The sequence below is a fragment of the Danio rerio genome, chromosome 5, assembly GCF_052040795.2.
Source record: "Danio rerio strain M-AB ecotype USA chromosome 5, GRCz13ab, whole genome shotgun sequence".
Taxonomy (NCBI): Eukaryota; Metazoa; Chordata; class Actinopteri; order Cypriniformes; family Danionidae; genus Danio; species Danio rerio.
The window spans coordinates 23397118-23424900 of NC_141025.1; the positions used below are offsets into that span (position 1 = coordinate 23397118).

The 27783-nt window shown below is 36.6% G+C and overlaps 1 protein-coding gene and 2 long non-coding RNA genes across 4 annotated transcripts in view; 2 read left to right on the forward strand and 1 right to left on the reverse strand.

Annotated features, from left to right (window-relative positions):
- LOC147843941 (uncharacterized) overlaps window positions 1-27783 on the forward strand; it is a 560137-nt gene that overhangs the window by 302481 nt on the left and 229873 nt on the right. The window lies entirely within an intron of this gene.
- gpr83 (G protein-coupled receptor 83) lies at window positions 4225-12820 on the reverse strand. The gene is made up of 4 exons (XM_087253462.1): window positions 12331-12820; window positions 11449-11574; window positions 9337-9470; window positions 4225-6224 (listed from the first exon to the last, which is right to left on the reverse strand). The coding sequence occupies exons 1-4, from the start codon at window positions 12646-12648 to the stop codon at window positions 5747-5749; spliced, it is 1056 nt and encodes a 351-aa protein (XP_087109588.1). The 5' UTR covers window positions 12649-12820; the 3' UTR covers window positions 4225-5746.
- On the forward strand, window positions 12157-27693 carry LOC147843943 (uncharacterized). 2 transcript variants are annotated; one of them, XR_015491141.1, is made up of 4 exons: window positions 12157-13207; window positions 19448-19553; window positions 20085-20276; window positions 27538-27693. It is a non-coding gene; the product is annotated as an uncharacterized LOC147843943 (long non-coding RNA). The 2 variants fall into 2 exon arrangements; XR_015491142.1 differs by having other exon boundaries at window positions 12171-13207; window positions 19483-19553.

The window sequence follows — 27783 nt, forward strand, 5'->3', positions numbered from 1 at the left end:
AATCAAACTGTGAAATTCAGTCTTGAAGAACTGAAAAACATCCAAATAGACATTTATATTTCACAAGTGCGTGGCCTTCAAATGCACACGCATGACACACGTCACACAAGATCAAATAGCAACACAGAGGGATTTAACACCTCAAAAAAAGTGCAACAATACATTCAATTCTTTTGAGGCTGGCTTAAATTATAGAAGTAAAATCCTCATTTTGCAGTAGTTCAAAGCAACACAAACCCCTCTGGAAAACAGTATCCTATAAGGATGATGCAGTACAACAGAAGTCTCCTCTGTGTTATCACTTCAGACAGACATATAACACGATGTCTGACTTTACTCAGACACAATCAAAGCTCTAGCTGTCTTAACAAATTTACTTCAAACTAAGTGTGCTTTTGGTGTGTTTTTAGGTGTCAGTGGATGAAAGATTGAGACTGAGTCTTGGTTTTTTTGTTTTTTTTTTCAAAACGACTTTAGAGCTCAATTTCATACATACAGTATATGATGCTCAATGGACATACAGTTTAGATCTAAAATCTTCTGCTATATATTGATGTGCAAATCTGTGACCATCTTCAACTTGTCTTTGAGTGTTTAAAGCGACTATGCAATAGCCAGCCCTTTATATCTATGTGAATTTTCATTGGGAAATTAGCATTTGTGCTACACCGTTTGCTTACAGCTCTGGAACATGAACTACTTAAGAACATTACTCCATTTTGTTCTCTGAACAATACAGTAGATTTTAAAAGCCAGTTTTACAGACTAATTATTAAGTTAATTGCAGTTTTGTGTTCTTTTTTTTTTTGTCGAAATGATAATAGCTGATTATAATCTTATTTTTATAGTGACACAAACCCCCATGGACTTAAAATCACAGTTTGTTGCTATGGCACCACATAATATGTGCAGTAGCTGAGGTAATTCTCTGAAATATTTCAGAAATTAATTTGTAAGAGCAGATATTGAGGTAAAATGATGTCATGTACAATTCATTGCATGCTTAAAATTCCATCAGGGATAAAGGAAGGTGCTCAAAACATCATAAAAATGACTAAAATGCTGAAATATCAGTTTAGAAAGGCAGTGATCTGAAAACTACCCTCTGACTACCATCCTTCACTACCTAATGTTTATTATCAGTACATATTACAGCCTTATCACCCCATGTCCTTGCAAAACCCTTGTCCTTTAGCGCCTTTTACCCAAGATATGACCATAAGTAGATATTTTCTAAATGTTGATAAACTGCATATTATAAAGGCCATCATTTGCATGGAACATCTTCAGGGTTAAGTGTCTTTCTCAAGGGTACAACATCTTTAGCTGTCACTTCAGTGTTACAGTACATTAAAATTAGATCCTATCAGTTAATTATGCAATATTTATTGGTTTTGCTCACTCAGACTAACCATTAACAACAATTAACTTTGTGAGATAATGAATAGTGGTCAAGCTGGCCACACAGCAGTGTGTGAGCTCAATTCATAATGTACATACTGTACTTGATGCCACAAGAAAGAATCAGTGAGGTTTAAACAAAAGCTCAGATCTCAGACCTGGCCATATTATATAAATTATAAATTGCTTTAAACTTTTTCAATAAATGAAGTTTGACAAACAAAATCTATGTCAGTTTTCAGAAATAAATTAAGTTAGTTCTTTTAGGTGTAACAAGTTTTAGTCATTTATTTAAGAGAACAAGAATGGAACAGTGCATAAAGAACAGTACAGTACAAATAATGTCCAACCCATGTTAATATAATAAAACTTTTATACGGTACAAATAATTAAATTCTAATGTTAATATAACAATAATACTTTTATTCCATTATGATAATTTCCTACCCTTGTTAATATAATAATAATAATAATACTTTTATTACAGTACAAATAAATTCCTTACCATGTTGATATAATATTTTTATTACAGTACAAATAATTTCCTTCCCATTTTAAAATAATAATAATAATATGTTTATTACAGTACAAATATTTTTTTTCCAACGTTAATATAATAATAATATTAATATTAATAATAATAATAATAATAATAATAATAATAATAATAATACTGATAATCATAATAATAATCATAATAATAATAATAATAATAATAATAATTATTATTATTATTATTATTATTATTATTATTAATATTATTATTTTATTGCAGTACAAATGATTTCATTCCTATGAAAAATAATAATAATAATTTTATTACAATACCAATAATTTAATTCCAATGTTAATATAATGATGATAATAATAATAGTAATAATAATAATAATTTTGTTACAGTAGAGATAATTTCATTCCTATGTTAAAATAATAATAATAATAATTTTATTACGGTACAGATAATTTCATTCCCATGTGAAAATAATAGTAATAATATTTTATTAAAGTACAAATAATTATTATATAACAAATAATAATACTCCTTCCAATGTTGATATAATAATACTTTTGTTTCAAATGACTAAAACTTGTTCAACCTAGAAGTACTACATTTATTACTGAAAACTGTCATAAATCAAGTTTGTCCAACTTAATTTATTTAATTGTAGCAAGTCAAAGTAATTTGTTTAAGTTTTCACTTTTTACAGTCTATAATTAACTATAATTATTATAGGTATTAAGATAGCGTTATAAAAAAACTTGTCAATTATTCTGACATTGTTTGGTCCTGAAGAGAGCATATGTGTGACTGCTGATAAAAACGCCACAATCATTCAATCATTTAATCTCAACAGCTCAAAATTCAGTATTAATGCATTAGCCGCTGTCTGCAATGCCCAGAAAAAAGCTCAATGTCAAATAAATATATTCAGGGGGATAAAACTGCATGAAACTGCAATTAATGCTTCACATCTATTTACACCATTACTATTTGAAAATACTGTAAACATGAGTAGAATGTTTCCATTCATCACGATGCTGCCTGAGAATTGCTCATGCATGCAGATGAGGGAAACAAATATGGCTGACGTGTTATAAAAACACATAAAACATATAAACAAGACCCTGATATATTTTTTCTACAGTGCAACAGAAGCTGACAAAATGTAATTATATTATAGCTCTTACAGTTAAATAGCATTAATTAGCCTGATAATCTCAACATAAACCTCTTATGTATTTGCTGGCAGTTGTGTGATCTTCTCTACGATGTGTTTCTATCAAAAAGACATGTTAAATTCAGCTTGAGGCAGCAAGAAACTGCATGAATTTTGCTCCAATTTACAATTTGGACAAGCAGACGCTCATTAGCAGAAAGACATTCTGTAGATTATAGAGAGCCAGACTTGACAATTTTACAGAAAATCCCATGAAAGGCATCGAGTGCTGTTGTTTTGGATTAACCCTTGTGCGCTGTTCAAATTTACTAAACTTATGTTAGGGTTGAAAACATCCACTGAATGTAACTGCTGTAAAAATGCATCAGATAAATATTTATTTTTCAATTTTGTTTTGCATAAATCTGTTACTCAACCTCAGTCATGAAAAAAAAAAAAAAAAAACTACCAAAACTACTAAATTGCTTGGGAACTATAGTTAAAATCCTATAATTTTCTAAATTCCCAAATGATGTCACAGTTCTGGTGAAAAAACACACACACAACATGACACATTTTCAATATAAAAAGTAATTGTGGACTGGATTTTTAAAACGTCTTGAACATGTGAAAGGTTTGTAACAACATTGGGTTTGATGCACTGTTAGATTTTCTTTTCTTCTCCTGAGTCCCTAGTTTACTCTTGGTGTCTGTTTGTGCTGATGCTGCATAAATACACAGTCTTTGTTTTTGTTTACTCCATGAAGTTCTGAGAGTAGCACGATCGCCTCACTGCAAGAAGGTTGCAAACAGAAAAATAAATCAGCAAAAAAGTAGTCAAATTATATCTACAAAAAAATAATAATAATAATAACAACAACAGGTATCCACAATATTCTACTTTGCTTGATTACCAAGTCGATGCAAGAGTGGTACTGTGGTACATCAAGCAAACTAGTATATTGTGGATACCTATTTTAATTTTTTTGAAGATATGATTGGAGTATATTTTTTGCTGATTTGTTTTCCTGTTTGTTGCTGCTGTTTGGATTTTTCCTTGTTTTGCACTTATATAAAACTTCACTGTGGATGGTCATTTTGGCACTGTAAATAAACACCACCTTGCAAGACATTGCTTTGTGAGTAAGCCATAATTTTTTTTCCCTTTTTCTAAACTTACATTTCACCCCCTGAAGACACGCTAGTTGGCTTATTTTCATCATAGAATGCAAGAGTGTATGGGTGTTTCCCAGTGTTGTGTTGCAGCTGGAAGGGGATCTGCTGCATAAAACATAAGCCGGATAAGTTGGCGGTTCATTCCGCGGTGTCAACCCCTGATTAATAAAGGGACTGAGCTAAAAAGAAAATTAATGAATGGATGAGTTTTATGAGCTGAGATGCATATTTAGATTTTCTCAGACACATCAGGGTAAGTGCATAAAGGTCACTAAAAAATTTCATTAATTTGCCAAATTTGGCAAAAAATCTACAAAAAATCTCACTAATTTACTGTTATACTCCATACAAAATCCAGAAACTAAGATTTTTATTTATTTACTTTTTTGCAAAGGCCTATCTAATAGGCATATCTAATATGTTAAGGATGGCAACTGATGATCAACAATAAACAGTACTAATTTTACCTCTTCCCAACAGGCAAAACTACCAACATTGATTATATGGTGTCATGGTTTTGTAATCAGAAACATTTGGTTATAATGGAACTTTTTAAAAAATTAGAAAAATTAAAAAATGTAAAAAATGAAAATCAATCAAAATCATTGCATCAAAAAGGCAATGTTGTTTCACATGTCTAAGACTGTGATAAAAGGTATAAAAAAAAATCCAGTCCACAATTAAAATTTTTTTTTATTAAAAATACATAATTTTGTGTCTTTTTTCACCAAATCAGTGACATAATTTATAATTTGGATATTAAAGAGTTAAAATCATGTAATTTTCAAAGCAATTTAGTAGTTTTGATCAAGACTGAGGCTGATTAACAGATTTCTCCATAAAAAAAAATATATATATATATATTGTGTGACAATCGTTGTTTTTGTTTTTAAATGCAAAGCATTTTCTCCATATATGTGTAAATAAAGATTGGTCACCAGAAATCATTCTGCTAGCTGAAAGTTATGGCAAATTAAGACTCAAAATCACCTCAGAGTGGATGAAAACACTCTCAACAGAACATAAGAGTTAAGACTGTGATTCTATCCAGTCAGAGCGTTTTTAATTCTCACATTATTTTCATCTGTTGTGCATTTCCAATGAGATGGATGTTGCTATGCACAAAACCCCTTTAAAGTCTAGTGGTATGTGGTCCTCGGTTGTGTATCATGCCTGGGGTTTAAAGTCTATTGAGATCTTATGGGTTTTCTCGCCATTTGAAAACGACTTATTTTTCTTGAAAAACAGAAAAGTTTCATCTGTGCCCTGTGTATTATTTAAGTCATCTCCTCCATGGCAACACAGTGATTTGTTTTGGGAGATGTATGTGTCATTTTTGCTGAGATTATATGAAAGCCGTGGGAGGGATATAAAGATATATATGAGAAATCACTTATGGGATATGAGAGATGAGCTGCTACAGCATTTCACAAGTGAGTTTTCACTTTAAAAACCCAAAACAAAATAATTCTGAAAGAGAAAAAGGGAACATCAGAATCTTGTGTGCTTCTTTAGGATTGCTGGATGGCATTGCCTTTGGCTATCCGTCCAATCACAGGCAGAGCTCGGAGTTCTGCTCGAAAGCTGTGATTGAGCCAGCAGTATATGAAAGGATTATAGCAAGTAGAGCTCATGGCCAGCCAGTGGAATGTAAAATACACAGCATTGTTAGCTTGGATCACTTTACTTGACAGCAGCACGATGTAGCAGTTCAGAGGAAACCAGCAGACGGCAAACACGGCCACCACCGCAATCAGCATCTTCAAAGTGGTTTTCTTTCTCCTGCGCTGAGCGGCTGACTGAGCCAGTGTAACGTCACCAACAGCATTCTGGAACCAAACCTTCTTGGCCACCACAAGATATGATATGGAGATAATCGCTAAAGGCAATACGTAGAGGAGGACAAATGAGGCTAGATCCAGATACTTCCAGAAGAGATCGGAGGGATGAGGGAAACTGGGCCAGCAAACCATCCGCACTCTGTTATTGCTGGAAGAGATAAGAACAGAAGTCACCTAAGGGGATCGCTCATGCTAAATGAAAACGCTGATGCTTCATGTCATCTCAAACAAACACTGTAAGATATTTCTCAAAACACAAATTAAGGTATTTTTAATTAAGCCTGAGGGTTTTTTGTCCTTACATTGTCTATGAAGGTAAACATGAAATATACAAAAGGTTAAGAAACGAATCCATATAATCCAAGCTGTTTTTATCTGGGTCTGAATAGATACATTATGCAAGTGCTTTAACAAGTCCCGCTCAGTCTTATGCAGAGCACTCAGCAAGGTTTTTCCTTCTTTTTTATTTGCAGTATAAATAAGGGAAAATACACATAAAATAGAAATGTAGCAGCCGTGCTCATGTTAGAAGGTTAAGTATTGATGAAAAAAGTATTTCTCTGACTGTTTTTTGAAAATAGCTAAATCTTTAGCTGTGCGGGTAGAGTAAGGCAAGTCAGTAAAGGTGAAAGTCTTTGAAAGTCATTTTGTGCTGCTTTGATTCATCGTTTAGCTGCAGAATGCAATTATAAGGGGGACACACAAGTATAAAATGAATTTAGGTAAAGGAGTGTAGAGCCTACTGTTGGCTCTACAGGCCAGGGGTTCCCAAAAATTTCAACCTGCTACTACCATAATAACAATGTCAGTGACTCACGACCCCCATTTTTCTTGAAGGTGGTTATAAATAAATTAATAAAAATTGCACACACCTTTATAAACTGCCTATATAAACATGAGTGTATTGACAACACAAAACTGCAACAGTCTAATAACCATTTAATTTTTTTATAGTCATTTGTTAATTTGATTTGAATATATGGGGCGACATGGTGGCGCAGTGGGTAGCACTGACGGCTCACAGCAGGAAAGACGCTGGTTCAAGCCCCAGCTGGGTCAATTGGTCTTTCTGTGTGGAGTTGGCATATTCTCCCCTTGTTTGAGTTGGTTTCCTCCAGGTGCTCTGGTTACCCCCACAGTCCAAAGACATGTGGTATAGTTGAATTGAATAAGCTAAATTGGCTGTGCTTCCTAATGCTGGGTTGTGGCTGGAAGGGCATTTACTCTGTAAAACGCATGCTAAATAAGTTAACGGTTCATTTTACAGTGGCGACCCCTGGTTAATAAAGAAACTAAGCCTAAAAGAAAATAAATAAATAAATAAATAAATAATTTTAATATTAACCTCAAATATCTTGTTTTCAATGTATTAGAGTGCCGAAAAGGTTGTCAGAAAGAATAACCTGGCCCCATAAAATCCATCTGCTGCAGCTGACACTATTGCTGTGTGGATAAACCTACAGTTAACACCCCAGGGGTCACAATCCAATAGAAAAACAAATTGAAAGGCTGATGGGTTTTTATTTGTATGTTGTTGCTGTCGTCTTTTTACTGTAACTATCTTCTGTGGTTTATGAATAAAATATGGTAATTCTAATAGTTTAATACAATTGATTTGAGTTTTGGAAATCACCAATTGACCCCTCATCATTGTCCTGCGACCTCTACTTTGGGAACCACTGCTATGGGCAAACATGCGAGGTTTAATGAACCAACAAATTTAATGAAGTCATCCATTATCTAAGCAACTGCCAACACACAAACGTGGAGCAATTTTCCATCTTTTCAATTTACAGCATTTTAGGATCTCAGTTTTGTATACTTAGGCTTTCAATGGATAGACAGTACTGTGATGTTTGAATTTTAAAGGGGTGGTAAAATAAACCCAGGAAATGTGCAAAAAGGGGGCGTGGTCACAGGCAATGTAACATTAATAGCAGAGAAAAGTAAATACTGTCCGATTCAGCTATTTCCAAAGCTTGTTCTGTTTCAGTATTTGGGCTTCCAAAGGACATGACACAAAGAGTGAAGTGCTTACAATTTAATTTTAATTATGTTCCAGAGAATTAAAAAAAAAAAAAAGATATAGCTGTAGCATTACACAAAGGACACCTTCCAGAATCTCTCCCAGTTCAGTGCTGGATACGGCCAAAAATTTCTTAAAGGAGCAACAGCTCCAATCATAATAGAAGAAGCTGTGGATTGTGAGCCACAACCTGTAAGTATTTTATTTGTTAAAATTGATCTATCACGTGCATAGTATCTAGTGTTAATGGTATGTTGTACATAGCAAGGACATAAACAGGGATGTAAACAACGGGAAATGCTGTGTCACAATTACCAACTAACAATGGCACCGTAACAATTTAGCTTCATACAAATTCATATTTATCCATCAAATTCCTGTAAACACCCACAATCTTCACCATTGTGTGCAGTCTCTCCATATGCAGCCACTTTCTGTGCATTACACATTTGAAGTAATAAACTTGAGTTTGCAAAAGATAAGTTAAACATCTTGCAAGAGTCAGGTTTGCATGGGTTCTTCTTCAGTTCTTCATTTTCTGTTTGATTCAGGCTCAGACTAATATGGCTATGACGTTTTTGGTGATGTGGAGCAGATTCGCGAATCACAACACATTAAGTTTGCTGACAAATCAGAGCCTGCTTAGGCCATCAGAGGAACCAGGACATATGATAGTCATTTCATGCAGCTGAGTAGCAAAATAAAATTAAGGTAAGATTTTAAGGTAAGATTTCTTTTTTTTTTTTTTTTTTTTGCAAATGAACAACGAGCACACATTGTTTTTCACTCAGAAACATAACCAAGCTTAAAAAAAACACTGCACCACCCCTTTAGAGTAAAGCCAATGTCACATGGTTTTGAAATGAAATTAGAACGAATTAAAGAAATGGAATATATTTTTGGCTAAACTTTAAAATCATTTTATTTTTTGGAGAAACATTTCTGAGATAACAATCATGGGTTTAATATAACAGAAAGCTTCACTAGGCATAACACTTTTCTCATGGAGGTCCTTATCTCTCTCCATTCAGGCATACATGCAGAGACTTCCAGTTACTAGAAGGCATTCTGTTGTTCTGCTTTTTTAGAATTTATCTGTGATTCTTGTGCCCTGCACTGTTAAAATGTGTTAACATTAATATTTGCACCTATTTAAATTATATTCAATGAAAAAAGCAATGTCCTTTTTACTTGATTTTAATTGTCAGTAAGAAAAAAAAAAGACAGTGCATACCCAAATTCAAAGCGCAGCAGTTTCTGGTAAATGGCATGAGGTAGAGAGAAGCAGGAGCCCATGACCCAGATGACGCCGATCCAGGCAATGCCCTGAAGCCGAGACATCCGCTGCTTCATTGGATGCATCACCACCTTATAGACAGCAACAAAGCACTTGTCATAAATGTGCATTGGTTTTGTTAGGGCTTTTCAAACATTGCCCTGCTTTTATCGCTGGCAAAGGAACACCTAACACAGATTTTTATCAGTTATGAACCCAAAGCTGTTGCAGTGTTAACGCTGCATTGTGGTGTCAAACGTGTGTAGCGTGAAACGATGAAGTGTGAAGAATGTTAATGCTTAGGGCTTAGCAACCATCAGCCAATCACAAATCTCATAATCATGTGCTGAGTATTAACTGTTGTGTTTTAAATGCAAGCAGATTTCAAAACTGTATTACTTATTCATTCATTTTCCTTCGGCTTACTCCCTTTATTCATCATTGGTCACCACAGCGGAATGAACCGCCAACTTGTCCAGCATATGTTTTATCTAGCAGATGCCCTTCCAACTGCAACCCAGTACTGGGAAACACCCATACACAATCACACACTATACGGCCAATTTATTCAATCTACCTGTACCTCATATCTTTCGACTGTGGGGGAAACCAGAGCACCCAGAGGAAACCCATGAGAAAATGTGGAGAACAGGCAAACTCCACACGGAAATGCCAACTGACCCAGACCTTCTTGCTGTGAGGTGACAATGCTAACCACTGAGCCACCCTTTCTCCTACTTGAAATCAGATTATATTACATTTGAAAGTACTCAGTTACTTTTTATTGATTATATGATTGCATTTAATAATTATTCTCATGAAATATCTCATTCATTCATTCATTCATTTTCTTTTCGGCTTAGTCCCTTTATTAATCAGGGGTCGCCACAGCAGAATGTACCGCCAACTTATCCAGCATATGTTTTATGCAGCAAATGCCCTTCCAGCCGCAAGCCCTGTACCACATGTCTTTGGACTTGTGGGGTAAACCGGAGCACCAAGAGGAAACCCATGCGAACACGGAGAAAGTGCAAACTCCACAAAGAAATGCCAACTGACCCAGCCGTGGCTTGAACTAGTGACCTTTTTGGGGGGAATCTCCTTATCCACCACCTGTGTGTAGCATCCACCTGGATGATGCGATGACAGCCATGTTGCGCCAGACCGCACACCACACCAGCTAATTGGTGGAGAGGAGACAGAGTGATGAAGCCAATTATAATATAGGATGTTTAGGAGGCTATGATAGACAGGGCCAGTGGCCAAATATGGCCAGAACACCGGGGTTAAACCCCTACTCTTTTTCGAAAGACATCCTGGGATTTTTAATGACCACAGAGAGTCAGGACCTCGATTTAACATCTCATCAGAAAGATGGCGCTCACTGAGCAGTATAGAGTCAATATCAATATACTTGGGCGTTAGGACCCACACAGACCCCAGGATGAGCACCCTCTGCTGGTCTCACTAACACCACTTCCCATCCAGGTACTGACAGGGCGCAGCTCTGCTATGGTTAGTAGGTGACCATGTAAGAGTTACAGAGAGCTATAGCTTTATTTTAAAAGAAATAAAAATGTGATCAGATTACATTGTTAAATTTTTGCTGTAATTTGTGATCAGTATTGATCATTTCTAAGTAATCTACCAAGCTAGGCGTGCATTGTTCAGACAGGCATTTCAGCATGTTCGAGGAAATTGTGAATAGTTAAATAGAGTGCAAAAGAGATTCAATAATATTTCCCTTTAGAATTATAGTCTAATCAGGAGTAAGTTGTTTGTATGTTTTGCAGTTTCTATGTAACTAACTGTTATGCAATTTGGTCCAGTGTTCATCCAATTAATCACACTGACACTGCAAATAAGGAGATAGATCATGGTTTATGAGTTAACAGGAACATCAGTGCATGAATGCATAATTGCTATTAATTATCTGGGTAAATAATGAGAAATGCAAATGTGAAAGAGTGAAACACTCTGTTTTAGCAGGTGTTTAGAATGACCCTGTGGATTTATACTCAGCCTAAAGGTTTCATTGATAAAATTCTACAAAAATTTCAAAACACTTACCTGGTGTCTGTCAATGGCGATGGCAACCAGTGTGAGAACAGAGACATGGACAGAACAATACTGTGCAAAGCGGCTCACATGGCACATCACCTTCCCAAACACCCATGTGCTGTAAACAAATCGAACCTAAGAGGACACATATGTATTCAGATGGCTGTGGATCCAGATGCATGAATTGAATTGAAGAGTGTGCACATGCACACCCCCACACACATTCACAGAGGGATGAATCATGCTTTTGCTCTCTGTTGTCTTTACTGAATAGTTCAAGATAGAGAACACACACACACACACCATTGTATGCAGGATAGCCCCTCTTATTTACTGATAATTTAATAAGATAAATGTATTAATAGACTTCTTTATTTAATAGCTAGTTAAGTATAAAAAAGTATGTCCAAGCAGATAAAAAAATGCTTTACAATTAAGTCTTAAACTCATATAAGCTTTTAAAAACAATAAATAACTTTTCATTTATATTATGATTTAATGACTAATTAATGTAAATTATTAAAATACTTGAACCAGAAATGTACGTTAATGGGTTATTATTGATATTTTTTAAATGACTACAAATGAACAAAACATTTATTGTCGTTTTCAAAAACGGTCACAGGGTGTTAAGGGGGTCATTTTGATGGTTTTGTGCCAAATATGACAAATTATGTGGATTATTTGCCAGTGCTTTGAATAACAATAACAATAATTACTTTTAAAAGAACAATTGCAAGTGTGTTCAACATAAAAGACTGTCGGGTTATATTGTCTATTTGAATGTTATAAAAAGCAAGCAGAGTAAATCTATAACAATAATATTTTAACAGTAACAGCGTCGATATGTTGCTTTCTTAATAATAAGAAGTGAACTCGTGTAAAACTTACCAGAGTAAAAGGCGTGTTGAGGAGAGTTATGAGAATGTCAGCAATGGCTAAATTCATAATGAACAAACTTGTCACTGAGTGCATCCGTTTATTCTTAATAACAACGTGACAAACGACCACGTTTCCGAAAAGCGAGATGATGATGATTACGGAATACGCGACGATGAGCAGCGCTCTGATGGTCGGTCTGTGGGATTCAGACTCGTAATTCGATCCTCTGTCGTACATCGAGTCCAGGGAGAAATTAAAGAACGTGGAGAAATTTTGCAAGATGTAAAACTGCGAAAATAAATCCACAGAGGTGTTTCTGAATGTCATCGTGCCGGGATTCTCCGGAGCAGGTGCAGTGTGGAAAGCGCAGCTCTGGTCCACTTTTGGACACAGTTCGGCGTGTTTGAGTCAGGCTGTGTCGAGCGCGGCGTCAAGTGGATCGGATTGGACGGTGGCCACTGTTATGCGTCTCAACCCCTGGCATTATTATAATAATCACAGTTTTTTCACTAAGAACTACCACATCTCTCTCTCTCTCTCTCTCTCTCTCTCTCTCTCTCTCTCTCTCCCTCTCTCCCTCTCGCACACACATTATTGTTTGAACAGCTGTATTTGTGAGCATTAGCCCTAATCATAACCCTTCAAGAAAGCTTTTTATATTATTTTTACATGTTCATTATATGAAACCTACAAATAAAAATAAATAAATAAGTTAGCCTATATATTGTATATATTCACAGGTAATCGATAGAGTACCCTCCACAAGGAAGGGCTCTGCCACGAGGGCAATCCTGTTGGCAATCTCAACATAGCCCCCCTCTAGGACCTGGAGCATGGGGGAGGAGAGCGGCTTGGGTCAGGAGACATGGCGAGTAAGACAGCTCAGGTGACTATAGTAGCTTAGTCGACTCTGGCAGCAGTAAATTCGGTGGTGGCAGGCATTCTTGAAGCTCAGGAATCAGTATTGGCATCTCTGGCAGTGGAGAAGGCTCTGACAGCTTTGGTAGTGATGACCATTCCTGCAGTGGCAGTGGCACCTATTCTTGCAGTTCAGAAGCCTTCTTATGATCTGACTGTAGATGGCTGGAGCCTTCTTATGAACTGGCTGATTGGTGGTGACCATGCTCAGAACAGGAGCAACAGAATTGCAATAGACATTAGGTTTAGGAATCACAATTATTGCATACTCGCTGGAGTTGCAGGATTAAAATGAGAAGCTGCAGGCCAGGCGATCATTGCATCCTAGCTATACATGCTGGAGCCGCTGGTGAGGTCTAGTATTGGCACACCATTAGGAGTGAGTGCAGGAGCAGCCAGGCCAACTGAGTCAAACTGGGAGATACAGACAAAAACACAGGTAAAACAAACGTTGAAACTCAGCTTAGTCAATTTATTAATCCGGGGTTGCCACAGCCGAATGAACCGCCAACTTATCCAGCAGGTTTTTATGCAGCGGATGCCCTTCCAGCCACACCCCATTTCTGGGAAACACACACACACACACACACTCATACACCACGGACAATTTAGCTTACCCAATTCACCGCATGCTGTGAGGCGACAGCACTACTTACTGCGCCACTGCGGTTTTGCTGTACAATGCATATTATTGGTCCTCTTCCATAATACTTAACAAAATGTGGAGTCCCACAATTTAATATAATCCTCTAATATTCAGTGGGATTCATGTAATGGCATGATTGAACATGCTTGAACGGGCCTGATAATTCACCCTGAAACATTATCAAGACATACAATCTCCATACAAGTAAGATTTGCTAGGGAAATAAGGTTCTCGACATAGTTCTCAATGGCTTTGTTTTTTCCTGCAGAAATATAATCTATAACACTAGATCTATGTCATGTATGCGATTAAGAAAGTTTATCCGATGAACAGGCAGGGGTTAAACACCAGCAAAGATGAAACAAGAGATAATCCAAAGTACAATTTAAATAATAAACAATAACAAGTCAGGACAGGTGACAAACAATCAAAAACAATATGAACAGTCCAGGGATCAAAAATACAGAGAAGGCAAAGACAAAATAGCTCTTTGACTTGGAGCAACAGCAACAGAATATATATATATATATATATATATATATATATATATATATATATATATATATATATATATATATATATATATATATATATATATAGTTGTATATATAATAAATATAGTAAATGACTATGAGCTGGATCTGGTGATTAGTGTAATGCATTGTGAAATTTGTAATCTGGGAGGCTGACACATGAAATAGGTAGAGTGCTCTCCAGCAGGCCACACAAGTTTAAACTATGAGAAACTCATATATTTCCATGCACAAAAGAAAAAAGTACACGTTTTCTAAAGAAAATAAACTCTCGTAATGAGTAATTTGTGGTTGAATGTCTATTTCAGATATTTATTTTCTGTATATTGTAGATATTTTCCTTATTGCCTGAGCTGGTCCATTGTAGCACAGCAGACAGCTCTGAAATAAATAATCATTATTGTATTGTTGGCAGTTGTGACCCAGTTTAAGGCAACCACATATAATTTTTTTATAGCCACAGGCTCAATAATTTCTTTAAAGTGAAAAATCAATATCTTTGTGACAGCCCACACTTAGCAGTCTCATGTTATATTTTATTTAAAAAAATTAAAAAGTCAGTCAAACCAACATTGAAAAAAAATGCTCAAATCAATAAGAATCCAATGTCCAAAGTAAAATGTAATATGTAATGTTAAATTCTGGGTGCAATTGTGGCTTAATAATTACAGAGTCATGGGAAAATAATGAACGTGATCTCTAATGACTGAGGAGCCCTTGAGTAAGGCATCTAACCTTCAATTGTATCCTGCAGGTGCTGCAGCAAATGATGTACAATGTGTGTGTGCAAATGAATGGGCGTCACGCAAAAGACAAATTCTTTATGTCACCAGCTGAGGGAGGGTCACTAGAGTGTTTGGCCTTCACATCACTCACTTAGTCACTAAAGAGAGGATAAAAAGACACTTTCGTTCACATTGTTTGAATTGTCTTGAAGGCTTGTGAAGTATAGACATTCATGCCACCTGTTTTTGCATTATACATATCTATTTCTTGCTATGAATTCCATAGAGTAATCCTTGAATCGACTGATTTTTCTGAGGTGAAATGGGGTAAAAATGGGAAACATACACTCACCGGTCACTTTATAAGGTACACCTTACTAGTACTGAGTTGGACCCCCTTTGCCTTCAGAACAGCCTTAATCCTTTAGGGCATAGATTCAACAAGGTACTAGAAATATTCCTCAGAGATTTTGGTCCATGATAGCATTACGCATTTGCTGCAGATTTGTCGGCTGCACATTCATGATGCAATTCTCCCATTTCACTACATCCCAAAGGTGCTCTATTTGTCTGAGATTTGGATATTGTGGAGGCCGATTGAGTACAGTGAACTCATCGTCATGTTCGAGAAACCAGTCTGAGATGATTTGTGCTTTATGACATGGCACATAATCTGCTAGAAGTAGCCATCAGAAGATGGGTACACTGTGGTCATAAAGTGATGGACATGGTCAGCAACAATGCCCAGTTGCTGCTAATGTGCCCAAAGTGTGCCAAAGAATTACACCACCACCAGCAGCCTAAACCGTTGATACAAGGCAGGATGGATCCATGCTTTCATGTTGTTAATGCCAAATTCTGACCCTACCATCTGAATGTCGCAGGAGAAATCGAGACTCATCAGACCAGGCAACATTTTTCCAATTTTTTATTGTCCAATTTTGTCAAGCCTGTGTAAATTGTAGCCTCAGTTACCTGTTCTTAGCAGACAGGAGTGGCACCCTGTGTGGTCTTCTGCTGCTGTAGCCCATCTGCCTCAAGGTTGGAGTTATGTTGTCTTTCTATCAGCTGGAACCAGTCTGGCCATTCTCCTCTGGCATCAACAAGGCATTTGCGCCCACAGAACTGCCGCTCACTGGATATTTTCTCTTTTACGGACCATTCTCTGAAAACCCTAGAGATGATTGTGCGTGAAAGTTCCAGTAGATCAGCAATTTCTGAAAATACTCCAGCCCATCTGGCACCAAAAACTATGCCACGTTCAAAGTCACTTAAATCAACCTCATCCATTCTGATGTTTGGTTCAAACTGCAGCAGATCATCTTGACCATGTCTACATGCTTAAATGCATTGAATTGCTGCCATGTGATTGGATGATTAGAAATTTGCATCAACGTTGGACAGGTGAACATTATAAATTGGCTGTGAGTGTAGTTTTTAAAAAGAAATGAGTTTTTAAAGGTGGAAATGAACAAATTTGAGCTTTGAAAAAGAAGATGGTAAAGTAAGAAGAGTTGCACCATTTGTCTTAGGCTTGGAAAGAGTGCTTTGGAATTATCATTTCTTTAAGTAAGAAGCAATTACAGCTATGTAAAGCAAAAGCTATATTGTTGAGCTTGGTCAAACATACAGTGTCGAGAAATTTACTAAGCCTGCATGTGAAACTCAGACATGGTGAATGAGGGAATTTCTGAAAAATGATTTCATGCCAAAGTTCAGTAAAATTATACAACATTTGTGGTTTAATTCAAGATCAATAGAAGGGGAGAAACTGTTTGAAAATGTGGCACTATTGGGAAAATTGGCTCATGATCATAATTATGGATAGAAAAAAATGACAGAAATGCTTTGAGAGAGACTTGGATGTGGCATAATGATGACAGTATTCAATGTACTGTAGAGTCTTGGCAGAGATGGATTCAGCATTTGAAAAGGCATTGAAATGTTGAAAGAAATGGCTTCAGTAATTGATACAGCCTATAGAGATGTGAAATATTTTCAAACTCAATGCACTGAAGGTGTATACGAGGTCAGTAATGCAAAGTCAAATAATAGCATGTAACAGATGCAAAAGTGTGCAACACTGGCCAAAGAATGTACAATTGTTTGTGTGAAATGTCAGAAATTTGATTAAAAACAAGGACTTGTTAAAGTATGGAGAAGAATAACTTCTGGAGAAAAACTTTTAAGAGAATAACAGATAAGAAAAAGTGGAGGATGGGTAGTGCATTCTGTGAGTAGAGATAAAAAATGAATAGATCTGTATCTGACCAAGAAGTTTTTTTTTTTACAGTATACTTACTTACTCCCAGAGCCATTTATATCGAAGTTGATATTTAGTCACACCATTTTTTTTTTGTCCAATGCTCAACCCCCAACCTGGAGGACTAGGACATACACACATACACTAAAGACAATTTAGCTTATCCAATTCACCTATAGTGCATGTCTTTGGACGTGTAGGGAAGTCCACATGTAAACTCCACACAGAAATGCTAACTGACCCAGCTAGAGCTCAAACCAGCAACCTTCTTGCTGTGAAAAGAAAGCGCAACCTAGTGCACTATCATGCGCTCCCTTTTTACAATATAATACACATAGAGATTTCAAAGTAGCTCCCTTGACATTGGAAATTAATGAGCAAATTATTAAATTTACCTGAAGTAAAAGCCTATTTAAATACCTATACCGGCCATATCTATAGTTGATTGATTATACAAGGTTTAATTGAAGAGTCCCCCTGTAAAGGGGCCACTTCCGAAGTACAAGGCTTGTTTCCCCAGCACTATTGTTATTATTATTGCTATTATTATTTTGAAGTTGCCAGTAACTGCCAGCATTTTGATGATTTTTATTTCAAATGGATGGTCCTCTACTTTTAAACAAAAAAAAAACTATTTTATTCTATCATGTGCTCATGTTTTATCACCAATTGAACTAAGATACTGTAGGTTTCCTCAAAAATACACAATTTTTGAAAAAAATTAAATGAAATAATACATTATTTATTATTTTTATTTTGTTGAAAGATATATTATTCCGAAGAATACAGATATGACCTTGCTTAATAAAGTGGTCAGATTTCCCATTTATATTTATGGACCCTTTTGTTTTTATGTTCTGATTCTAGGCAAGCCAAACATTTAATCGTATGTTACATTTTTCTGATATATTCCGAATTTGACCTACTATATTTTAAATGATTGGGTTATGTTTACTCTACCAGAGACATTCAACAAAGAATGATGAGAATAGCCACAAACCTCCATCCTGTGTAATATTTCAAATTGCTTCCACAGGGCAAGTGGTCTCTCACTGAATGCTCATTGCTCACTTTTCCTGACAGGTTACATCATCCATCAGTGGAATATAGTAGTGTACATCACTCTAATTGCTACGCATCAACCTATTTGTCAGAAAATCCATGATAGTTCAGGAAAAGGCTGAGCATTTGTGAAAATGACGTGGTTTCAGCAGCTTATGTACAGTACCTCAAACCTATAATAAACTTGTAGAGCTACTACTCACACACGTGACTAAAAACTCTTCTGTTCTGTATTTACACACATTATTTGCTCGTGGTGCTTTTAGGCAAATTTAAAACTATTGAATTTTATTATACACTGCCTGATGAAAGTGTTGTTGCCTGTCTTAGGAAATGGCATATAAAGGCAAAGACCTCTAGATTACCATTATTTTAACAAAATAAAATATGATCAAGCCGAGATTTTTAGTTGTTTAGTTACAGTAAGGACAGTCTAACTTTGCTACGACAAAAGCCTTCTTTGCTATCAGGAACTTTGATGTGGAGGCTGAAGTATGTCCTACTGAATAATTTGCCCTCTCCTGTGGTTTGTAATGTAATGGGCAGTGCAAATGTCTCGATGCCTCAAGCTGTTGATGTTGCCATCCACTCTGCAGATCTCTTGCACACCCCCGTACGGAATGTAATCCTAAACCATGATTTTTCCTTCACCAAACTTGACTGATTTCTGTCAGAATCTTTGGTACATGCGGGTTCTGATAGGTCTTCTGCAGTATTTGTGATGATTGGGAATGGGATGCAGTTCAACAGATGATTCATCTGAAAAGTCGACCTTTTGCCACTTTCCCAAATGAAGTGAAACTAGAAGTCAAGTTATTATTTGTTGTTCTTACAACTGTGATCGATGACAAGACATTTGTGAGATAGTGTACTGTACGTCTGCATCTTTTATCTTTATTGAATGCATGGAAAATTACATTATTATTAACAACATAGTAGTATTTTATTTTTTATTTTATTTTTTTTATATGTGCTCAAGGTTCCTTTCTGTTATCCTCTGCAATGTTTTGTCAGTGACAACATTAATGGATCTGCTCAGGAGACCAGTCAGTTCTGAATAGTAAAAAAACAGCCAATGGATTTTGGTAAGTGGAATCTGCATACAAGGTCACTCCTTTAGTGCTGGGTATAGAGTAAAATATTACAATTTTATGCCTATTTTATTCTTTCAAAAATGAGTAAAAAATAGCATAATACTCAAATTACCCTCTTTAAAAAAATAACACATTTAGTTACTTTTTGTAAAATAAGTCACTTAAGATTGTAATACTGCTTTTTCCTGACACTGTAACCTATATTTTTAAAGATGATGGCAGCATGTACAATATTCACTTATTTAGATCAGACGGGGCTGTGCTTTGAAGAGTCATATCATACAGAAAAGTTGCTTCTGAGAAATCTCTGCTGCAAATTCAAGGAGCATTCCTGGACTGCTTTACTCTACAACATTAATAACACATGTCGTTAGCATCCTTTTCAAGATGTTTTTCCATATGCTTCATGGGTGCAGTAGCATATGTCTGGAGTTAGAGAATGCCGAGATGTTTTTGGATGCTTTCTGCCCTACTATCCTTAGCTTGTAGAGTCTGTAAAAGGCTGTGTGCCATTTTTTTCAGAGTCACATCAGTTAACACGTGGAGGATCTGAAGATCACAGTTTGAACTTTTCTGCTGGGCAATGGCCCACAGGCCAGACACCTCACTCCACTTCAGTGGTGCACCCCATCGAGCTGCCAGATTATGTCGGCACCTTGAGCATCCCATTTGAGGCACCTGGTGAGGATCAGATGTCTATTGCAGCTATGACAGGTAGGCTATTATCTTCTAGCTCAAGCTGTGCTGCTTTTTCCCCATCCAGAGTGAAAAAGGATTGGAAGGGAATGTCTTGACATGTGGCCAAGTATGATGACCCATGCAAGTGCACACACATATTGAACACACACACCCAGACCAGTGGTCAGCCATTTCTGCAGAACATTACTTGCTCAATGTGATGTCGGCTCTTTTTCATTGAGTGATTCTGTTCTTGGTAAGACCTACGGAGTTACCCAATCAGTGTTGTGCTCTCCTTTGTCCAAGAAAGATTATAGGATAGATTGTCACCCTTCACCTTGAGATGTGTGCAGTTGCCATTCTGTTCTTCAGAAGAGTTCTCTAACTGAGGTTCCCCAGCTAGAGATCTCGCCTGTATATTTGCTTGTTATCTCCTTTTTCATTGGATGAGGTCTCTGCAGCTTTCTGATTATTTTTCTAATATACCATTTTAAAGGGTCCAAATAAATCCCAGGAGGTACTTTTATTGCAGTTTTTGTTTTTCGGTAATCCACCAGAGGCTGCTGTGTGTGCTTTTTCTTATTTCAAATTTCTCTCGCGAGTGCCATTTGCACCAGCTACTATTGCTTAAATCCACCAGAAGCCGCTGTTCATTAACTAAATCCTGTTTTGCTAATTATTTTTGTAACTTTTTTGTCAAGTTTAAAAGGTGTGTTTGTGCATGAAATGTGCGTGCTTAGATGCATGTGTGTGAGAAACCGGACGAAAAAGGCTTCACAGCCCTATGAAAGTAAATATCAGGGTGAGAATGTGTTAAAATCCGAAAATGTCTTAAGAATCAGGGGGCTTTTCTTTTTCTTTGTGGGTGAGTCAATCTGAGCTTTTTAAAACACTATTGGTTAGGTTTAGGGAAGGGGGAGGGTGGGGGGATCGGTTGGTCGGTCAGTCAGTCGGTTGGTCAGTCAGTCGACAGCCGCCTCTGGTGGATTTGCGCGTGAATGAAAAATGTGAGATCACAAAAAGACACAGAGGCCTCTAGCAGATTTCCAAAACTGAAAAAAAAAAATGTAGCTGCTGGGACGAATTTTACTCTCTTCATAAATATATATAGAGATACGTAATGAGAACAAGCCTGGGTTGTTTAAAACAGCCATATCACCCTGCAGCCCAAGACCGGTTGCTCACTGAAGCTAAGCAGGGCTGAGCCTGATCAGTACCTGGATGGGAGACCACTAGGGAACACTAGGTTCCTGTTGGAAGTGGTGTTAGTGAGGCCAGCAGGGAGTGCTCAACCTGTGGTCTGTGTGAGTCCTAATGCCCCAGTAAAAGTGAAGGGGACACTATACTGTCAGTGGGCGCCATCTTTTGGATGAGACGTTAAACCGAGCTCCTGACTCTCAGTGGTCATTAAAAATCCCATGGCACTTCTCGTGAAAGAGCAGGGGTGTAACCCCGGTGTCCTGGCCAAAGCCCCTCTATCGGCCCTCATGATCATGGCCTCCCAATCATCTCCTTCCACCGAATTGGCTCTATCACTGTCTCTCCACTCTACCAATAGCTGGTGTGTTGTGAGTGCACTGGCGCCGTTGTCCTGTGGCTGCCGTCGCATCATCCAAGTGGATGCTGCACGCTGGTGGTGGTCTGGAGATCCTCCTTGATCAGTGTATTTTAAACAGTGTAAAACTCAGACATTTTCATCTTTGATAGGATGTGTGAAGGTTTCCTTTCTTTACATAATTTTGTGCTATAAAATGGGTTGTGTCATAAAGGAGAGCAGGGCATTGCTTGGTATTTTTGTGTCACACAGAGATAGTTATTGCCTGTATTACAGGTCATACAAAAATGATCTGTTGTTGACTGGAGGCAGTCAGCAAACACACACTAAAGAGACAGAAAAATTATAAGTCTTCTAAAGATGAAGGATATGCAATCTCTTTTGCTTTTCTAAAACATAAACACAACAACAAACGTGCTCCATGCATTCAAGAATAAGATAACATGTCTAACAGTCGATACTGATGTTTTTAGAATGATTAGTCACATAAGGCACAGCTAATAGGCACAGCTTGCATTCTACCACTACCCTCCTGCCTGCTCAATGCTGGATTGTTGTACAATCTAAAATATAGTTTTGCTTTTTTCTTCATCGATGCTTTGACACAATCTAAACAGTAAACTGCCTTAAAATAAAGGTGAGTTAAAAATCAGGAGTAAACATTGTTTCTTTGGTAATTTTCCATGTGTGTTTTCATAACATTTTTGTTACATCTTCTGCCTAATATATTGGTGAGGTCATGCAACATGTGCATAACTTATTTTTATTTTTATGTAATATTTTATTCACACATTCTTTGTACTCTACTCTTTTATTGTGGTAATAATTGGCTGTTTTATAATGTGTGAAAAAGGTTAGAGTTACTCATCAAGTGTGAGGCAATTTCTTGGTTTCAAGTACTCTGGTAAAGCTTAACCAGCTCTTAAGAGTCCTTTAAACTTCAATTATGTGCACTTGATTATGACCTTTTTTGCAAGGCAAGAAAGATTGCACATATTAAGAATTTCGGAGAAGCTACTAATGTTCTCAGTTCCGATTTTCCTCTTTTACATCTTTGATTCGAAATTTCTGAACAGACAGTTTGTTTGCCAGTTGCACTCAGTTGACGGGGTCTCTCGGAGGGAGAGAGACTGCCAGATGACCAAAAGCTGTTATCATCACAAATCAGTGTTTTTTTCTGTAATCTCAGCCTTACTTTTGCATATGTGGTTTCATTTGGCTGCACTAAGCTGAACTCCTGGAAGATTTCAGTGCCTAAAAAAAATTAAAATAATCGGCAAACAACATAATAGGCTGCTGTACAGGCAATTGTTGCCTGAACAATAAGCACTGACCTGTGTGCTTTTCAGGAAGGTCCTTCGGTGCTTTTGAAAGTTCTTTTTGATTCTCAGAATATGCTGAATGAAAGTACACAGCTCTCCAGCAGTGCTAATGTACTCCTTATTGTGTTCTCTTTCTGCATTTACCTCATCAATGCCAAATGGTTACTGTATAATGACTAGTCCAGATCCATAAAGAACTGAAAAAAATGTTAAAACAAACATTGAGCGGAACGTGATATGCTCTGCCCTGAAGGCACTTTGACCTGTGTGGGCAACCCAGTCTTCTGACACCAGAAAATTCCTAGAAATGTATTCTTAACAACACAAATTTTAAAAGTCTTGCAGTCTTAAATATTCACAACTTTAAATATAAAGCGTGTTTGATTAAGGTCAAATGCTTGACATTATTGACACAGCAGAACCCAGCTCTGACAGTTCAGTTTTGTTAAATATAGATAAAATTCTCTACTGGTAAATGATGGCAGTTTTACTAAGTTTAATAAAAAAATTAAGTATTAATTTTTATGTACAGTATAAAGTATAACTATTTTTTTTTTTTTTTATTAATAGTAGACAGATTTAGTTTTCCTAAAACTAACTTTTGGTGGAATACCTTTCTATTATAAGGAAAAAACAACCCAGGCTCATTCTGATAATGTACCCCTGTATACATTTCTTGAGAGTGCCAAATATTTCCCAAGAGATCCCATTGAACCATGCGAGATGTCACAACGATATGTTGCTGGCAAGATGGCAGAAATACTTACCAGAGAACATTTTCAGCAAATGTTTTCATGAGAATTTTCCAAATTTATCCTCAACCAATTCATTTGATATATTATTATATTTTATAATATTATTATTCATTAAGCAACCCCAACATGCCACTCGCTCACTTCATCTATTTTGTCATGACAGTTAGTCTACTCTGTGTCACCCTTTGTGGTTGCAAATAACAGTGCAATGGTAAGCATGTCAAACAACTCATGACTGTATGTTAATAACTGTGATGGTTGGGTTTAGGTTTGTGGAAGGTGTAGAGTTTAATAATCATGATGGTTGGGTTTAGGGTTGTGGTAGGTATAGACGTTAATAGCTGTGATGGTTGAGTAAAGCGTTGTGGTTGGTATAGACATTAATAACTGTGATGGATGGGTTTAGGTTTGCTGAAGGTATAGACGTTAAAGATGATGATTGGATTTAGGGTTGTGGTAGGTATAGACGTTAACTCTAATGGTTGAGTTTAGGGTTTTAGTAGGTGTAGACGTTATTAATGATGATAGTTGGGTTTAGGGTTGTGGTAGGTGTAGACTTTAATAACTGTAATGGTTGAGTTTAGGGTTGTGGTAGGTGTAAACGTTAATAACTGTAATGGTTGAGTTTAGGGTTGTGGTAGGTGTAGACATTAATAACTGTGATGGTTGAGTTAAGGGTTGTGGTAGGTGTAGACATTAATAAATGTAATGGTTGAGTTTAGGGTTGTGGTAGGTGTAGACATTAATAACTGTAATGGTTGAGTTTAGGGTTGTGGTAGGTGTAGACGTTAATAAATGTAATGGTTGAGTTTAGTGTTGTGGTAGGTGTAGACATTAATAACTGTAATGGTTGAGTTTAGGGTTGTGGTAGGTGTAGACATTAATAACTGTAATGGTTGAGTTTAGGGTTGTGGTAGGTGTAGACATTAATAACTGTAATGGTTGAGTTTAGGGTTGTGGTAGGTGTAAACGTTAATAACTGTAATGGTTGAGTTTAGGGTTGTGGTAGGTGTAGACATTAATAACTGTAATGGTTGAGTTTAGGGTTGTGGTAGGTGTAGACATTAATAAATGTAATGGTTGAGTTTAGGGTTGTGGTAGGTGTAAACGTTAATAACTGTAATGGTTGAGTTTAGGGTTGTGGTAGGTGTAGACATTAATAACTGTAATGGTTGAGTTTAGGGTTGTGGTAGGTGTAGACATTAATAACTGTAATGGTTGAGTTTAGGGTTGTGGTAGGTGTAAACGTTAATAACTGTAATGGTTGAGTTTAGGGTTGTGGTAGGTGTAGACCTTAATAACTGTGATGGTTGAGTTTAGGGTTGTGGTAGGTGTAAACGTTAATAACTGTAATGGTTGAGTTTAGGGTTGTGCTAGGTGTAGACATTAATAACTGTAATGGTTGAGTTTAGGGTTGTGGTAGGTGTAGACCTTAATAACTGTGATGGTTGAGTTTAGGGTTGTGGTAGGTGTAAACGTTAATAACTGTAATGGTTGAGTTTAGGGTTGTGCTAGGTGTAGACATTAATAACTGTAATGGTTGAGTTTAGGGTTGTGGTAGGTGTAGACATTAATAACTGTAATGGTTGAGTTTAGGGTTGTGGTAGGTGTAGACATTAATAACTGTAATGGTTGAGTTTAGGGTTGTGGTAGGTGTAGACATTAATAACTGTAATGGTTGAGTTTAGGGTTGTGGTAGGTGTAGACGTTAATAAATGTAATGGTTGAGTTTAGTGTTGTGGTAGGTGTAGATGTTAATAATGATGATAGTTGGGTTTAGGGTTGTGGTAAGTCATTCATTCATTTCATTCATTCATTTTCTGGTCGGCTTAGTCCCTTTTTTAATCCGGGGTCACCACAGCGGAATGTACCACCAACCTATCCAGCAAGTTTTTTCGCAGCGGATGCCCTTCCAGCCGCAACCCATCTCTGGAAAAGGTTGTGGTAAGTATAGATGTTAATAACTGTGATAATTGGGTTTAGGGTTGTGGTAGGTATAGACGTTAATAACTGTGATAATTGGGTTAAGGGTTGTGGTAGGTATAGACGTTAATAACTGTGATGGTTGGGTTTAGGTGTGGAGTAGATGTAGACGTTACTAACTGATGTACTGTGCCATCTTGCTGATAACAGTTTTGACACGTGGGTCTCCAAAACTTGAAGTTACACCTCTAACGTACTACAAGTCACCGTCCTTCATGTTACACCCGTCTTGCAGTCTTTAGACAGACCAAACTCTAAATTTCTCTCACACTTTGCACTTGCTTTTCTTGCATAAATCCACCAGAGGCCGCTGTCACCTGGCTGACCAATCGACCAATAACCTCACCCACCCCTTCCCTAAATCCAACCGATTGACCTCTGGCTACATAATTCGCGATCTCCAGAAATGTAGATAGAGCTACGTTTTCAGAAAAAGATGAGCCTATGTTAAAAAAATAAAATAAATAAATAATTTTAATAATAATAATGCTTCTCAACACAAAAAAATCTGTCTCTGCAAACGGTGTAGGTTTTGGTCACCACATGCATAATTCATCTTTTCAAATGTATACATTTGAGAATCATTTATATCTGTTGTTGATAAGTTTTAAGCCTCTTTGTAATTTTTTTTTGTGAAGAAATAAAGTTATGATGTTTTCATGGTTTAAAACAGTGAGTTTTTCCAATACCATACATATTAGAATACATTTGTTTTTGTCATAAAATTTATGTTTTAAAATAAAAGTTATTTTACTTTACAGTACGATCTGTGGTGGTTCAGGGAAGTCTTATTTTGTCCTTGCGTTGTCCTACACTTTTTAGACTAAAGACAGGCCTTCAAGTGAGGCTCATGAGGGCAGTTATTGGGATTGTCCATAAAGTGCATAAATGACAGACTGAATTCAGACTGATGGAGCTGTGGAGCAATTTGTCTGTCAAACAAAACATATTGAAGCACAAGCTCACTTGAACACTAGCAAATCTGTTCCCATTCAATGACAAATTAAGGTTTGAGAAATGTAATTTTAATTTGGCTAAGAATATTATTGTCTATCAAGGTCCATCCATAGGGTGTGATAATTTTGTAACTGAACTCTTCCAGCATCTGAATAAATTAATTAGTGCATATTCAGTTGGTGCAGCAAAAAGGGTAGTTCAGTCTGCACTCTCCACAACAAATGAGCCTGAAGGTTAATGGAAATTCTCACTGTCTTGAGTGCTCATTAATCTGATTCTTTAAGGATATTATGCTGACTGTACAGAGATATGAACACAAAAAAGATACTAAGAGTGAATCAATCTAATCTTTCAATTAACCACTGAAGCATAAGCAGCACTTGGATATTTCAGCGGCTCAATGATAGATGTTGTCGATTAATCACTTCAGGCTGGCACTGTGCTTTCTCCGAAGGCAGTGTGCAGTATTTTACCTTGATTTATACTTGAAGATCCTTGCTGTAGTGCATTGCTTTTGAAAGGTTTTTAGTTGTTGATGCATTAGATATTTTTAGGCCAAGTCCTTATGCTCATTTTTTAGATGACTGTGTTACATTTGCCAAATCTGGTTTGACTATAAATGTTTCTATGATGTTATGATTTTTTTTATTAAATGTTTCTTTTATGTTTGTACCAAGTATTGGAAATATGTTCATTGTTTCGTTTTTCTGTTGTTTGTTTTGCAGGTAGAACACATGAAGTAATTGCCACTGAAGATTTACACCTGTGTTGGAGCTGATGTGGCTCCCTTTAGTCTGGAATTTGGTCATTCTTTGTTCTTGTTTTTGTTTTGTTTTTCCTAATTTAGACTTACTTTAATAAATGTTATCTTTTTTAACTCTATCCAATGTGTTGTCTCATTTGTCAAAACTTGCGAGCCAGTCGTGACAGTTAAAACTGCTTCTTGATGTATGTAAATGTTAAAGTTTTGA